A 16,287-nucleotide genomic window follows, 5' to 3' on the forward strand; every position below is an offset into this window, starting at 1 on the left:
GTAATAACTTTTTTGTACCCTTAGGAGTTTCGACTTAGGCTTGGTTCTGATAATGTTGAAAGTGTTTGGTAATTTATACATATGTGACAAATAATCTGCTTTTCTTCCTTTCTTTTTTTTCTTAACAGTTACATGGGAATTGGTCTTTCTGCTCAAGGTGTGAACATGAATAGACTACCAGGTACACTTGTAATTGAATTATGGTACAATCTTATGGCCAACTCTTTCTGGCTAAAAATTTCAAGTAATAACTTGAAATAGTTAAATGCTATTTAACTGATTGATTTTCTGTTTTTAATAAGCTATATTATGAGTTCAAAGTGAAAGTTTGAGTGGTTTTAATAAATTCAAATTTTATGCTATTTAGCAAAACTTATATATACCATGCATTGTTTTGTTGTGTTTTTTTGCTTGTTTGTTTTGCTTTTTGCTGTTTTTAACTTCCAGTACATAGTCATGTCAACTACTTTAAATATTTTAATGTGGTTGGTTTTGTTTGCTACCCAACACATTCCTAAATTTATCTCATTTTCAGTTGTTTAATATTCTGGGAATGTAGGCCGATATTAAAAGTAAACTAAGGAAGGTGTGAATTGAGATGGCAGAACTGTTTCCCAAAACCATTAATCAGTGGAAATGATTCTTGGATTATGTTTTCTGATATTCTATTTATTAATGTTAAAAATTAATTTTGGGGGGAACTTTTTGAAAGTAGAAAGCAAAATAGAAAAATCTTCTATTTTGTATTAAACTCTGTGCGTGTTTAAACCAAACCACAGCAAAATTCCTTTGGTATATTAGCAAAGGAAATGTGCATGGAAAATGTGTCTTGCTATATTTGTTTTTTTTCTGGTAGGAGTCCTGTCTGTTTGATACATGTTTTAGTGTTCTGTGTAGTGAATTTATTTTCCTTAATGTTGTAAATGGTATTTTTACAGAAATTATTACTGTAATTGTTGATAATTTAAATGTGTATTTGGGAATTTTATCTTTGTACTGGCTGTTGTACAATTCCTGCTTGTCGTAATCATAGTGAATAGCTCTAGTACAGAGGACCCTTACTTTTCGTTGTAAATATACTGGAACTTTCTCTTTAGGCTGGGATAAACATTCATATGGTTATCATGGGGATGATGGACATTCATTTTGTTCTTCCGGAACGGGACAACCTTATGGACCAACTTTTACGACTGGTGATGTCATTGGCTGTTGTGTTAACCTTATCAACAATACCTGCTTCTACACCAAGAATGGACATAGTTTAGGTACAAAGATAATGTATTGCATGTAAAATAACCAAATATTGTGATTATTGTACTTATAGCACGGTAGTTATATTTACTATGTAATTCTCCTTTATAAACAGATGCCTCTGGAAATTTTTTTTTTTGTTCCTTCCAGGTGGAGATTGAGGAAATGGTGCAAGTTTGTATTCTGTGCAGGCCGCATTATATTACATGTATAGGAATAACTGTAGAAATAATCCCCATGCTCAGATATTTATTCTAGTAATAGAAATGCTAAGTGTTTGCTGCTTTGCTTTGAATAAAGCCCTTCACAGTGTGACCCAATTCTCTAGGGAACAGGTGCTAAGAAAAAAGGGCTGTCCGCTTTTAGTATAGTATGAGGGTAATAACAAAGGAAGGGAAAGCTTGGTGCTATCGGCCAAATGAAGGGCGTTGACATATATTAAAGGGTTAGGCCTGCTAACAAAGATTGATAAAGCATGGTGACTATAAGTTAGTTTTGTAAAAGGGAGCAACAAGCAAAAAATAGCAAAACTTCTATGAATAAAAGGTGGTAAATAAGAAATAAATAGACAGGTAAATGAAAACATGGAGAAACCTATCCATTGTAAGACTAATAGAAAATGGCAGTTTTTAGTTGAATATGCACCTGTAGCACTTCAAATTTAAAGTTGTGTATGGTGGTTATACTCCCTTTTCTTAGAACTTTTTTGTTTTTCTTTTTTGTATTACAGAAAGTATAAATGGTAGCAAGACTGACGCTTTAAAAATAAAAAGGTTTCGTATTACTCTTACTGTTTGAAACATCCTTGATTCATAGCAAATTATTTCTGAGGAGGTAAAGTGTGAAAGGAGACAAAAACTGAGTATCCCCAGAAGACAGAAATTTCAGTTTGCCTATAAATAGTATTTAAAAATTAGGCTGCAAATAGTATGCTTAGATGTAAAATAGATGTTCTTTAATATAACACAAAAACTACTTTTTCTGTCATTTCATAGTAGAAAATCCTATATTTCTGGCTCCATTGGTAGTAGTTATGCTTTTTTAGTGTCTCAACATACTCTTAGTATAAAGTTAGTGTCTTTTTCATATTTATATTCAGTTTAAAACTTTTCTTTCTGATTATTAATATTGATTCTGAAGTCCTGTGTTATCTGACTTAAAGGTTGTCCCAAGTCCACAGAAGATCCTTATATTCTCGTTGGTACAAAGGATGCCCTGCAAATCATGTGTATTTTGTGATTTGATTGTTTTGGCCAACTGGTTTCCAAAAGGATGTATCCCATTGTTGTTACTATTCTGACTCTGACTTAAAAAGCATTTAACTGGGATAGTCTTAGTAGGCTTGGCTGCTTAGTTGGCTTGGCTGCTTAAGATATTTAAGATCTTAAATTAAACCAGGAAAAATCTGCTTTTAGGTTTGACCTTTGGTTCAAAGATGCAAAAGAAGATAAAATCAAAATTAGTCTTTTTATGGTTTTTTAAACTTTGTTCCAGAGAAGAAATTTTATTTTGGGAGATGGGAAGATCATAGGTGATGTGATTTTATTTTTTCTTCCATTAGATTTTCAGAAACATTTAAATGGAAATTTTTTCTTGAATAAGAAAGCTATTTTAAAAATGTGAGATGCTTTTTAAGAAAAAGGTACCTAATGATGGAATCAGTCTAATTTTAAGTAAATGTGAAACATTTGGTATTATTCACTCATAAATTTAATAAATATGTATTAAACACGTGGAGAGGCAGTATAACAGTAGTTAATATGGGTTCTTTGGTTGTCTGAGTTTGTCTCCTGGCTTGGGCCCTGTGACCTTATGCAAGTTACTTAACATCTCTGTGCCTCAGTTTGTAAAATAGGATCACTATGCTCTCTGCCTTATTAAGGTTGTTAGAGTAGACTGAAATGATGCACGCGAAGTTCTTAGGTGATTGCCTTACGCATAGTGAGTACTCACTAAATGTTGTTTATTATCATTGTTTGCCAGACTCTGGGCTAGGTGCCAGGGATGCAGTGGTAAAACACTGGTGAGCAAAAGTTATTCCTCTATAACAGAAGTCAACAGGCTATGGCCCTTGGGCCAAATCAGTCTCCTGTCTGTTTTTTAAATCAAGTTTCCTTGGAACACAGCCACGCTCATTCATTTATGTACTGTTAATGGCTGCTTTCCTGCTACAGTGGCAGGATTGAGTAGTTGTAGCGGAGACCGGATGGCCCAGAGAGCAGAAAATATTTACTCTCTGGCCCTTTAAAGGAGAAGTGTGCTTACCTCTGGTCCAGATTCTAGTATCTAAAGATAAAATATTATTCAGTTATTGGTCCCTTGTACTTCCCAAAGGGGATAATTTCAACCCAAAAGCTGACACATCTTTAGTTTCTGTCACATGAAGGTTTTCAAAATATATATTTACTTACCATATAAAGAGAAATGGAAAGGTTTTTCTTTGAGAAAATAATTAAAGGAGAAACATTTGAGTATCTAGGTTAACTTAATTTGAAATTGTGTAACTTTGTTTTATTGGATATCATTCATCAATTGTAGATCACTTTTCAAAAAGCCTTTTGACAAATCAGGAAATTAGAAATATAAAAAAATTGTTTTCTGTGTAAAATTTAAATAATTATACCAACTTTTTAAAGTAGCATCTTTTTGTGGTCTGAATGTGTATAGGTTGTGGTAGCTATATTTGGCAGTGTTCAAAAATGTTAATCTCTGGAATTAAGTTGAACTTTTCATTACAGTTTTTGGTCAAAAGTGAAGATTTCAGTCATGGACAAAAAGGAATTTTTGCTAAAACTAAATTTAGACAATCTTTGTTATAAATAGACATCTTTGAGGAAAATAATTGATTAGGCTGCTATTTTATGAAAAATGGTAAAGATATGTATGGTAATATTTTACTTACTCTCTATTTTGTGTATCCTTTTTAGTTTTCTGAAATTTTTAGAATAAATTTTCATATTTGGCCCACAGTCACTTTGCTTTCTATTTATTAATGAAGCTAAAAGTAATCAGAATGTTTTATGGGGTTGGCGGTGCCTCCAGCTTTGCTTTCCTTTTGACGAGCCAACGTGAATTTACTATTAGTTGTTAAGAGTCATAAAAACAGGACTTTAACTACAAAGCACTATTTTTACACATTTATTTAAAAGCATAGAGAGTTATAGTCAGTTTGTCTTTTTAACTTTATTACTTAAATAGAGTCAGGTAGTTGTGTTTTCTGATGGTATAGCACAATTACAGAGCTGTAGAATCTCAAGTGGGAAGAGACTTTAAAGATAATTTAACGGAAATGCCCTCATTTTTTAGATGGTGATCAACACCGTAGAGGTAGTGGTGCTGATGTGGTTTATTTGTTTTGTTTTATTGTGTGTTTGGCCTGGAAGAATTGAGAATAACTGACTCACCAACACCACCCTCTCTGTTTTTCTAGAGCTCAGTCTTTTTAAACATATGAATGAGGTCCTACAGAAGTATTTGGTTTATTTATTGTCTTATTTTCAGCTAAGTAATATATTTTAATATTTAGAGGGAGATTATTAAATCATCACTTTGGGATGCCAGGAGGTTTATTCCAATGATATTGCTGTTGTTCAAATATATTTGGAACATGACTGTGTTGAAATTACTGTCAGAGGACATTTAAGAGAAATTCTCACTGTATAAACAATGTTTATCTTTTGAAAGAGAAATTGATTTTTTTTCCAGAGTAGTCAAAAGTTAAGAATGTACTTTTATAAGAAAATTTTTTTAAGAAACAAAAGTACTGTATTTTCCATTGTTCACCCTTTTTTTGTAACAGAAAGTCTCTCCTTTCCCTTCCCCCCAAAATTATTTAAAAGCTAAATTTAGGTGAGGGAGATTAAATGATAAAGTTGAATAAAGTCGTTGGGTGTCGGTCAAAAAGCAAATGTGACAGTTTTGCAACCAGTTTTCTTACACAGTTCCTAACATCGCTTTGAAGACACATGTAAAGCCATTTCAAAAGTCCTCAAGCAATAGCAGTGCCCCAGAAATAAAATTGATGTGTGACTAACAAGGATGATGATCTTGAAAGGTGACAGCGTTCACTCAGGCCTATGTCAGTGTTATTAAGAAAAAAATTGGTCTTGTTATTTTATATTGAGACTTTTAATTTTTTCCTTTGCCATTCTTTCCCTTCTTTTTAGTTAGAAATTCAGCATGTCACCATAGTCTGCCTTTGAAAAAGTGTCTAATGCCACTTTTTTTTTTTTAGGTATTGCTTTCACCGATCTACCGGTAAGATATAATTTCTTTTAAAAGCAGTTTTTTCACTTTTAATTAAAAGAAATATAAGGAAACTAGTACAAAGCATGTTTAGAATGCAGTCTTACTGATATTTATTAGGTTTATATGCCATGCGTAAAATAAAGGAGATCTTTTTTCTAGCTGCTGTTGGTGTGGACCTCCAGAAATTAAGCTCCAAATTGTGCTGGACACCATTGCACAAGGGAACTTTGTTGCAGCTAAAAAACCAGAAATGATTACTTAAAATACACTTTTTAATGTCAGTATACATTCATTCAAAATATGTTTCTTTGGTATTGTTGGGCTTTTTAGCCAGTTCTGGTCGTTTATTGATTCATTGTAGATGTATATACACTGTGTGGCAGGTTCTGTGCTTGGGATACATCATTCAACAAAACATGTAAAGGTCTCTTTCCTGTTGGAGTATTCAAGCTGGGGAAGTTAGAGAATAAACAATACATTGAAAATAAGTAAATTATAACATACTTTAAAAGATTTAAGTACTTTTTAAATAAAGAGAGAAAAATAGAGCATGGGAGTACCAAAGGCAGAAGGTAGATTGTACAGTTTGAGCAGAGACTTGTAGAGCGAGAATGTTCTAAGCAGAGGGAGCAGTTAGGGGAACAGTGCTAGGGCAGCAGCGCATCTGGTGTGTTTGAAGAAGTGCATGAAGTGAGGAGGTCAGAGAGTAGTAGGAGATGAGTCAGATAATGATAGGGGAGGGTGAGCTAGGTCATCTAGACCCTGAGGTCTGTTGTAAGGACTTGGGCCTTTCCTCTGAGTGAAATACCAAAGACTTTGCAGAGTTTTAGTTATCAAGATATAACTTCAGGTTTTAAAGGATCACTGACTGCAAGGTTGCAGATAGACTGTCAGGGGTAGTAAGGGTAGAAGCAAGTAGACCTGTGAGGGGGCAGCTGCAGAAATTCAGGCAAGAGATGATGGTGACTCACATCACTAGAGATGTAAGAAGTGGTTTGATCCTAGACAAACTTGTTTACCATATGTAAGACTATCAATGTAATATGCATCATATATAACAGTAAGGGGAAAAAACGAACAAACTGATATGATGCCTTCTCATCACTTAGACTTTTTATTTTATATTCATTGAATGATCTCTTAGGATATTTAAGTATAGATTTTTTAATCAGTATCACTTGTTGCACACCTAAAAAATGATGAAATAAGCAATAATAAATTGATTAAGGTATTCCTCAAACTTCTTTGTGTTCAGACTCCAACCTTTTAAACCACTTTTTTAGAGTTGATGTCTGTGGTTTTCCACGTGGTATTATCTTGTGTGTCATCAAGAACATTTAAGAGTTCTTCTTCCAAGCTCCTGATCCCATTGTGCAGGTTTTGATGCTATCACTTTCTTAATATTACCAGAAGGTATTAACCAAAGGTTTTCTGACAACAACCAGGACTCTGGTATTCCTTGCTCATTTGGTCTATAAGAGGCTTGTTGACTAAAATATCTTAGGGGTTGCAGTTATCTAGCTGTTTCACCAGATAAAACAATCAAGTGCCCGAGTTTTTGGTGAGCTCATTCTTGAACACATTCACACCTGTGCAGGCAGTGACAGCTGCATCATGACAGCCGCCTGACCAGATGTGAGGTGCCCTCAAGTACAAGACACATTCCAGTTTCAGATGTGTTTTGACAGGGATGACAGGAGATTCAGGCAGAGAATAAACACCCAATCTGTAGATTAACATTCCTGAAGAAAATCTTAGAAAAAATAAAAGGAATCAAAGTTTAATAGAAAACATCTTTGCTAAACCAAGGAAAATTTTGAGTTTACAGATCAGAATTGGTCACCAAGAAGCATTATTTAAAAAGCAGTGATGGAATGAGTATTTATCTTTTTGAAAAAATATATAATTTTAGGATTTTGTCTATGTTTATACCAAAGTAAGTTCCAGATGGGTTAAGGAGTTAAATGAATAAATAATCGTTATTTAAAAAAAAAACAGGGGCCAGCCCGGTGGCGCAAGCAGGTAAGTGCGTGCACTCTGCTGCGGCGGCCTGGGGTTCGCAGGTTTGTATCCCGGGCGCGCACTGACGCACCGCTTGTCAGGCCATGCTGTGGTGGCATCCCATATAAAGTGGAGGAAGATGGTCATGGGTGTTAGCCCAGGGCCGGTCTTCCTCAGCAAAAAAGAGGAGGATTGGCAGATGTTAGCTCAGGGCCGATCTTCCTCACAAAACAAAAACAAAACAAAACTGAGAGCAAAGAGGACTTTCTAATAGATTGGATGTGAAAAGTTGAGAAAGAGGGTCTGACTTAAAGATTTTTGGCCTGAGGAATTGAAAAAAATGGAGATGCCACTTATGATATGGAGAAGGCTGTATACAGATGGAGCAAGTTTTGAGGGGAGAAATCTGTTAACTGAGTTGTCGAGTATGCAGTTGGCTATACAAGCCTGGAATTCCAGAGAGTGATCTGAGCTGGAGATGAAAATTTGGGAGTTATTGGCATTTCAGTGTTTAAATTCAAAGTTATGAGACTCAATGAGATCAACAAGGGAATGTGTGTAGGCAGAGAAGAGAAATAGACCAAGGACTGAGTTCTGGGGCGTGCCGTATTTGGGAGAAGAGAAGGAACCAGCAGAGGGAAATTGAGAAGGACTATCAGTGAGGTAGGAGGGAGACTAAGAATTGGGTGTCCTCAAAGCCGAGAGAAGAAAATATACCAAGAAGGAAGGACTAATCAGCTGTGTCAAATGCCACTGTGATGCATCACATAAGGTAAGGACCGGGGGTTTAGCAGAATGGAGGTCACTTGTGACCTTGACAAGAAAGTTTCATCAGAGTGATGGAGAAATCCTGATGAGAAAGGGTTTAAGAGGGAATATATAGAGTATGGACGACTTTGGAGGATTTTGACCACAGTGGGGAGTAAGGGGAGTAAAGAAATGGGATGTAGTAGCTGGGGGTGGAAGTGGGGGCAATGGAAGACTTTTCATTAGATTTAGCAAGATGTTTGTTTGCTGATGAGAATGATTCAGTAGCAAGCAAAACAATCAAGGTAGTATAGAGAGAGGAAAAGTAGCATAGTGATCATACCCTTGAGTAGACAGCTGGGGTGTGATGGCATGTCCCAGTGGAGGAGGGCAGGCTTTAGAGAAGAGCATCTGTGGTGAAGAAAAGACGGCAGAGTGTAGGTGCCCAGCTGGTAGGTGGGTTGACGTGGTTCGGAACCTTTGCAGAGGCTTTGGTATGACTCAGTTTCTTGTGGAGTTGGTTAAAGGGCTTAGTTGCTGGGGGTTTTGTTGTTGTTTTCTCTTTTTGTGACACTAAGCAAGTAAAACCAACTTGTCAGAGCAAGCAGATTTTTTGTTAGTTTTTGTTTCTCCTGAGTAGACAGTGGTGATCGTTTGGAAAAGGCTTATTAGACATGTTGACTGTCTTTGTGTTACCTTCTAATTTTTTTTGTCCTTCTTTAGAATTACCAATTATGTTTTTTGCCTTGTCTATAATTAACTAGTGGTGATATTCAACTTTGTAAGAGGGTAAAGTGGTGGTTATAGTGGTTGTTATAAGTGTCCTTTTTTTTTTTTTTTTTTTGTGAGGAGATCAGCCCTGTGCTAACATCCGCCAATCCTCCTCTTTTTTTTTTTTTGCTGAGGAAGACGGCCCTGGGCTAACATCTGTGCCTATCTTCCTCCACTTTATATGGGACGCCGCCACAGCATGGCTTGCCAAGCAGTGCGTCTGTGCGCGCCCGGGATCCGAACCAGCGAACCCCGGGCCGCCGCAGCGGAGCGCACGCACTTAACCGCTTGCGCCACCGGGCCGGCCCCATAAGTGTCCTTTTAATATAGTGTTTCTGAGAGCTCTTATGTTTGTGACTGAGACTTCTGGGACTTCCACCTGCAACATATGATTCTTCTTAAAAAGGAAGGAAAAAAGTTGGTCTTTCCCTTAAAGGCACCACGGAACAAGTGTATATATGTTCTGTACCTGTGGTTTGTCACTAGCCAGTTGCAGCATTAAATCCTGGTAGAGAGAACATTTACACAAGAGAAGTTTACCTAGACTGCATTACACCTATCATGGAACACACGGTGTGTATACACCTTTGAAAACCTTAGATCTTTTTCAAAATAATCTTTCTCCTCCAGCTCGCCTCACTAATTTGAGAAATGTCCGTCTATAAACTGACTGATTCAGTTTGGGATTAGGTCAATTCCTTTTGTCGTAGAAGCTATTCTCATTTAAAATGGTGCTACTCTTCAGTTCCTTAGGCTGATTTGAAATCTACTTTTTATAGATGCATTATTTGCTTTTCATTTGCATTAGAAAAAAATCTTTTAAGTATAATAGAATAAAACTGTGCTATTGAGAATATGATTTTATTGTGTAGATTTAGCTTTTGAGTAGTATTTTTGGTATCTGTCTTTATCTTTTTCATAGGTTAATAGAAATGAGATCTATTTTCTATTCTCCTCCTAGAGACTTAAATTATTGTCACTTCTGTCTAATTCTACATAGGCACAAGTGATTTTTTTTTTTTAATTTAGAAAGTTTCCTGTTTACATAAATCCATAATCTAGACACACGACAACATGGATGAACCTTGAAAACATTGTGCTAAGTGAAAGAAGCCAGTCATGAAGGAGCATATATTGTATAATTTCGTTTATACGAAATGTCCAGAATAGGCAGATCTGTAGAGTCAGAAAGTAGATTAGTGATTGTCAAGGGTTATGGGGATGGGGATATGGGAAGTGACTGCTGATAGGTACAGGGTTACTTTTTGGATTGATGAAAATGTAAAATTAGATAGTGGTGATAGTTGCACAACTCTGTGACTATACTAAAAACCATTGCATTGTTATATTCTATTTTTAGAAATCTATAATCCAGCAAGTTAAAAAGTCTGTTTTTTAGAACTTATAGCTTAGCCAGTTAAGGACTGTGTCCTTAATCCCTTTACCTCAAATTCTTCAGTTTTAAGGTTAAGTAGTATAAAAATTATAGTTACTTTTCATTGAGCCCAACTGACTTTATCGTTTCCAGGTTTTTTATCGCTTTCTGATTATAGGAGTAATATATAGTGTTAAATATTCAAATTATAAAAGAAATGTTTATAAATACAGAAATGTACAAGAGAGGCATTCCTCATAATCCGAGCCTCTTTAGATGTGATGACTGTGTTGAGTGTATATCTCCCAAATCTGTTTCTAAACCTAAGTTAGCCAGTATGTCCACTATTTAAATGTTTACAGAAAAGATGGGATTGTAGTTTATGCACTATTCTATAGCTTGCTTTCTTCATTTAGTAATATATATTGGGCATCTTTCTGTGTCAGTATACAAATTTTTTACTCTTTTTGCTTGTTTTTATATCTTATTGTGCAATGTACTATCACAATTCTAAGATGCACATTTTTCATATTTTAATATTTATGGAATGGAAATGCATCTTAGAATGTATGGCCTGTTAGAGTTTAATGGGCAGTATTTTTCTTAGACATAAAATAATGGTATATGTTATAGTTACTGGAGTCTGAGCTTCAATGAATGTGGTATATAATACCACTTGTGAATGGATGTTCTTTTTAATTTTTTGTTTGCCATTACAAATAACGCTGTAGGATGTATACCTTTGCACATGTTTGTTTTCCTGTGGGATTAACTCTTACAAGTGAAATTGCTGTGTCAATTTTAATAGATTTTGCCAAATTTCTTTCTTAAAAGGTTGTATCAGTTTACATTTCTGTGTACAGGATGAGGAGGCTTATTTTCTCAACCTTGATCAACACTGGATATTCTCAGTCTTTTAGGTCTTAATCTGATGTGCAGCAAAATCTTCTTGTTTTAATTTGCATTTTAAAAAATTGAGATTAGGTGTCTCTTCATATTTCTATTGTCATTTTATATTTCTTCTGCAAATTGCCTATGTATCTATTCCACTTAAAAAAAATTGAACTAGTAATCTTTGTCCTCCTGTATTGTGAGACTCATTTTTGTATTTGGAATATTGATCCTTCCTTACATGTGTGGCAAATTTTTTTTTAAATAAAGTCCATTTGTCATTTATGGCATGTTTTGTCTCAGGGAAGTTTTAAACTTTTTTTGTGGCACAATTTTATTAGAGTATTCATGAATGTTGATTTTCTTTTATATTGTTGCTATAATTATTTTCCTGAATTTGTCAAGAAAATTTAGATTAGCAAACCATTTTAAAAGCATCTCTGTTTGGACAGTGCTGAATGTCAGAATTATAAACTCTGCTTATGAACAAGATTGCCTTTTACTCTGTTGATATCTTTATTAAGAGTCTTTGGCTTTACATACTTTTGTTTAAAGTATTTCATAATTTTGAAGTGGTTTTTAATGGAAAGAATACTGTGCTAGAAGTGGAGAGACATGAGTTTTTACCTTTATGTGTGTCATTAACAAGCTGTGTGCTTTTGGAAGATTCCCTTCAGCACTTCAGGTCTCAGCTTTCTCATTGGTGAAATGAGAAGGCTGTAATAAGTATCTCACTTATCTTTGGCTTAAAATTCTATCAACTTGCTATTTTGTTGATTTAAGAATCAGTACATTTGTGTAAATTGTATTACCATTTATTTCCCTAATCCAGTGTGACTATATTTCTCAATATTTTGAGACAGTACTCATTTTGTTTCTGAGTTTGGTTGCTTGGTTAAACAGTTGTTTTTAAACACATCCTCTTAGCTTTTTGCTGTGAAATCTAAGCATCTTATATTTACTCACAAATTATTCCTTCTTAATCTTCTCTTGATTTTGTACTGAAAATACTTGAGAGAACCATTAAAGCAAAGAAATAAGGCAGAAATACAGAGAATGAAGATGAAGTAGGATTTGGAGTTATAGGAAGAAAAAGTGAACTTAGATTTGGTGTCAGATAAAGCTGTGTTCCACTCCCACCTCTACTATAGTGTAGAATGACCATGAGCAAGTTAATTTACCCCCTAATCCTCAATTTCCATATCTTTGTAATGCAAATAATAATTACTTCACAGGGTTATTATAATGATTAAACCCTGCCATTTAGTAGACATTCAGTAACTCATTCCCCCTTTAGATGAAACTAGTGATGAGCCAAAAGGACTCCTGTATTTTTTGTGTACTTGAAGCTATTGAAGTTGATTGTCTAGCCTCAAAATCTTGGAGTAGGCCTAAACGCATTTCTTTATGAATTTGAATATTTAAATCCATCCTTTTCCTCTCTTGAAATGTGGGCATTTGAGTCTTTTATTTTTATATAGAGAATCCCCATACTTAATGGCACTTTGTTTTGCTTACAGTTGAATTCTTATCACCATCCCGTTATAAAAGCATCATAAATGTACAGATAAGTGAAATTAATAAACTTAAAATAGTACACGCCCAGTTAGAATTGTACTTCTGGGGTGACTAGTTTTCACACACAGTTTCTGCATCACACATATCATATATAAAAGGATAAACCTGACTTATGTGCTTATACTTGAATCTCTGTAACTACTAAATGACATGTTCTTTTTTTTTTTTTTTTTTTATGTGAGGAAGATCAGTCTTGTGCTAACATCCGCCAATCCTCCTTTTTTTTTTCTGAGGAAGAGTGGCCCTGGGCTAACATCCGTGCCCATCTTCCTCTACTTTATATGGAATGCTGCCACAGCATGGCTTGCCAAGGGGTGCGTTGGTGTGCGCCCTGGGTCCGAACCCGTGAACTCTGGGCCGCCGCAGCGGAGCGCACGCACCTAACCGCTTGGGCCACCAGGCTGGCCACCTAAATGACATATTCTTAATAGCAAGAATTGTCTTCATTTATTAGAAGTGTAATTCTACATGGTCTCTGACTAAATAGGTGGCTTAGGTTTTTTTCTTGATGATTACAGGATATGATATTGTTCGTCTAGTATATAATGTATTTTAGATCATTTGCTTTAGTCTTCCTCCACTAGTTTTTGATTGAGATTTTAAAATATTCATGAGGTAAACTTATAGTTCTGTTATTTTAAAGATAGCGTTTGAAAGAATGAATATCTTTAACATAAAAGGGATAGATACTTAGTGAAATGTGTTGTCTTACAGCCAAATTTATATCCTACTGTTGGGCTCCAGACACCAGGAGAAGTCGTCGATGCCAATTTTGGGCAACATCCTTTTGTGTTTGACATAGAAGACTACATGCGAGAGTGGAGAACCAAAATACAGGCACAGATAGACCGGTTTCCTATTGGAGATCGAGAAGGAGAATGGCAGACCATGATACAAAAGTAAGTGAAGAGATCTGAATTGACATTATTCAAAAGTATACTTTTTATAAAACATTTTATTCTTTTGGTATAAAAGAAAATTTGTTGAAGCTTTTTAATCTACTAATTTATATCCTAATAATTTTAATGTATTATTGATTATATTTTAATCTCTATAAAAAGTAATTTACTCTATTTAAAACAAAAATAATATTTAATTTGGTAGTATACATACAGAGTTGTATTTTAGTCTGACTTGTTAATGTGAAGGAGGAAATAAAGTGACACTAGATCACTTGGGTTAGGTTAATTCATTTGCTATCCTTAGTAATAGGATTTAATGATTTCCATAGGTTACATGATTCAACTATTAATAATGCCAATGCAAAAGATAAATTCAGAAGGGTAATTTAGATTGTTCAATTCAGGATCTGTGGTTTTTGGACATGAATTTGGCTGTGTTGTTCAGCAATAGTTAAAATATTTATAGGGAAAAAGAATTATTGTTCGGTAAGAATAAGCATCAAAATAATAGTATGGTTTATATACTGGACTACAGAGTTGGTATATACATTTCGTGTTTCAGGATTTGGCTAAATTTTACCAGTGAATGAGGTACTCTGTAAGAATATTTTTGCTTACTACAATCCCTTTTTTTCCTGAATATTTATTATTTGTCATGTAGATTCAGGGAGGTTATAATTGCCCCTATTCTAAGTAGGAAAATCTGACCAAAAGCCTCCAGCTTAAGGAATTTTTAAAAATCTTACTAATTATTTTTAATGCCATTTACTTGTACATGCTGTTATTAGACATTTCAGAGGAGGTAACTGGAATGAAGACCGAGGAACAGTGAATGTGGAGTTAGGATTCCCAGATGCAGGATAAGTACTTAGGAATCAGTAATCACGGTGATGGAGGATGGGTAGCAGGAGAACAAATAATGGGTGTCAATCGAAGTACTATACAATGAATAACCTTTATCTCAACTCATTCTTTACCAAAAATTTTCAACTTGTTTTATTCGTTGAATAATTAGTTGGTAATTTTTATTACCTACTTTTTTATGAAAAAGTAGAGTTTCGTTATGGAAGTCAGCAGGAAAATATAATTCCTATGACATTCAACTTTAGACTATACCTTTGCTGAAAGGCTAGTGATGACATAGTACTGAATGGTAGCTCTTAAAGTTTGAAATAGCGTAGACTTAAAAATTAAGTAAATACCAATAAGTTTAAATGGTCATTTTCACTACTGTAATCCAGCCCAAGACAATAGCAAAGGCTTTCAGATACCATCAGTCTGACACAATTCATCTTAAATGTCTGTATAATTGCTTTGAACAGTCTTAAATTTACAAATCTAATAAAACGTTTTGTGTGTAGTTTTTGGAGGAGATAATGATTAGACGACATGGTGCTGATTCTGAAAGAATCAGCTTCTTCCCGAGAGCTGTTATTGTCTGGTGTTACAGAGCCTAGGATTTCTGTCCAGCGTAGTTGAAAGCAGAGTGCACCCGGACTCAGAATCCCATAGTTGCCATGAGTTAGAGCTAGGATAGGTCGCTCTCCTGGGGTTACATCCCTTTAATGCTTTAAAAATGATAGCCACTGAGCAGCATGGCAGGATAGTAGTAGAGGAAACATTATTTGTCTTAATCCTGTAGCCAGAGTTCAATGAGGGCCCCCACCCTTATCCCATTCTTCACAAAACTGACACTGTGACCTCTTGGGAAGTCCACTTTAAAAGGTTCTTCCTTACCCTCTTAAATTAATTTGAAAAATTAGATGAAATAAAATGAAAAATCTTGTTTCATAGAGATTTTCCCCTCTGCCCCCCCAGTCTCCCTTTCCTGAACCACTGCTTCCTGTTGTTTTCTACAAAGCCCTCAGTAATGCCACATGGAGGCAGGTTTAAGAGTTGATTATTTAGATACTTGGGTTGATCTTACTGAGTAAGCAGTTTTTCTAACATTTTGTGGTTAGATGTAAATATATGTTTTGACCACTTGGTGGCTTTTAAAACAAATAAACTTGTTCTTTGGAAGTATGTCACTTACATGTAAATCATATTTGAGTAATTAATCTCCTTTGCACAACCATACTAATTGATTGCGATTAGAAGGCTGACTCCTCGTTGATTAGTATTATCACCCTGATAGACTTTGTTCTGGAAGATTCTCTCTCCAGGTTCACTTCAGTATTTCTTGTGTTCACACCTTGTGATCCCATCTTATGTAACTGATGGGTAAAGAAAGTGGTTGAACTCTGGAACACGGAGAGTTAATCTGTTATTTTTAAATTGTTTTATTTTACAAAATGCCAACACTTTACTGGGATAAGTCATACGATAAAGGTGCAGCAGAAATTATGGTTAGCAGGATTGAATATAAGGATGGGAAATAATAGGAAAAGACCTGGAGACAATGGGATGCCAAGAATCAAAGAAAGTCATTTAACGTCCTTGATTCTCTGGTGATATATATTCTTAGTGGGAGTAGTCTCAACATAGGATTTGCAGTTATCTTTTTGAAAATACTATGTGAAT

The 16,287-nt window shown here is 35.0% G+C and overlaps 1 protein-coding gene across 2 annotated transcripts in view; it reads left to right on the forward strand.

The window, feature by feature from the left end:
- The window catches only part of RANBP9 (RAN binding protein 9), a 97,379-nt gene that overhangs the window by 57,367 nt on the left and 23,725 nt on the right, over positions 1 to 16,287 (forward strand). For both annotated transcript variants that reach the window (XM_058555238.1, XM_058555237.1), the window contains exons 3-6: positions 129 to 181; positions 1,098 to 1,265; positions 5,486 to 5,508; positions 13,577 to 13,761. In XM_058555238.1, coding sequence (XP_058411221.1) covers positions 129 to 181; positions 1,098 to 1,265; positions 5,486 to 5,508; positions 13,577 to 13,761 — 429 coding nt within the window. The remainder of the gene's footprint in view (positions 1 to 128; positions 182 to 1,097; positions 1,266 to 5,485; positions 5,509 to 13,576; positions 13,762 to 16,287) is intronic.

Source organism: Diceros bicornis, chromosome 14 (assembly GCF_020826845.1).
Source record: "Diceros bicornis minor isolate mBicDic1 chromosome 14, mDicBic1.mat.cur, whole genome shotgun sequence".
Lineage (NCBI taxonomy): Eukaryota > Metazoa > Chordata > Mammalia > Perissodactyla > Rhinocerotidae > Diceros > Diceros bicornis.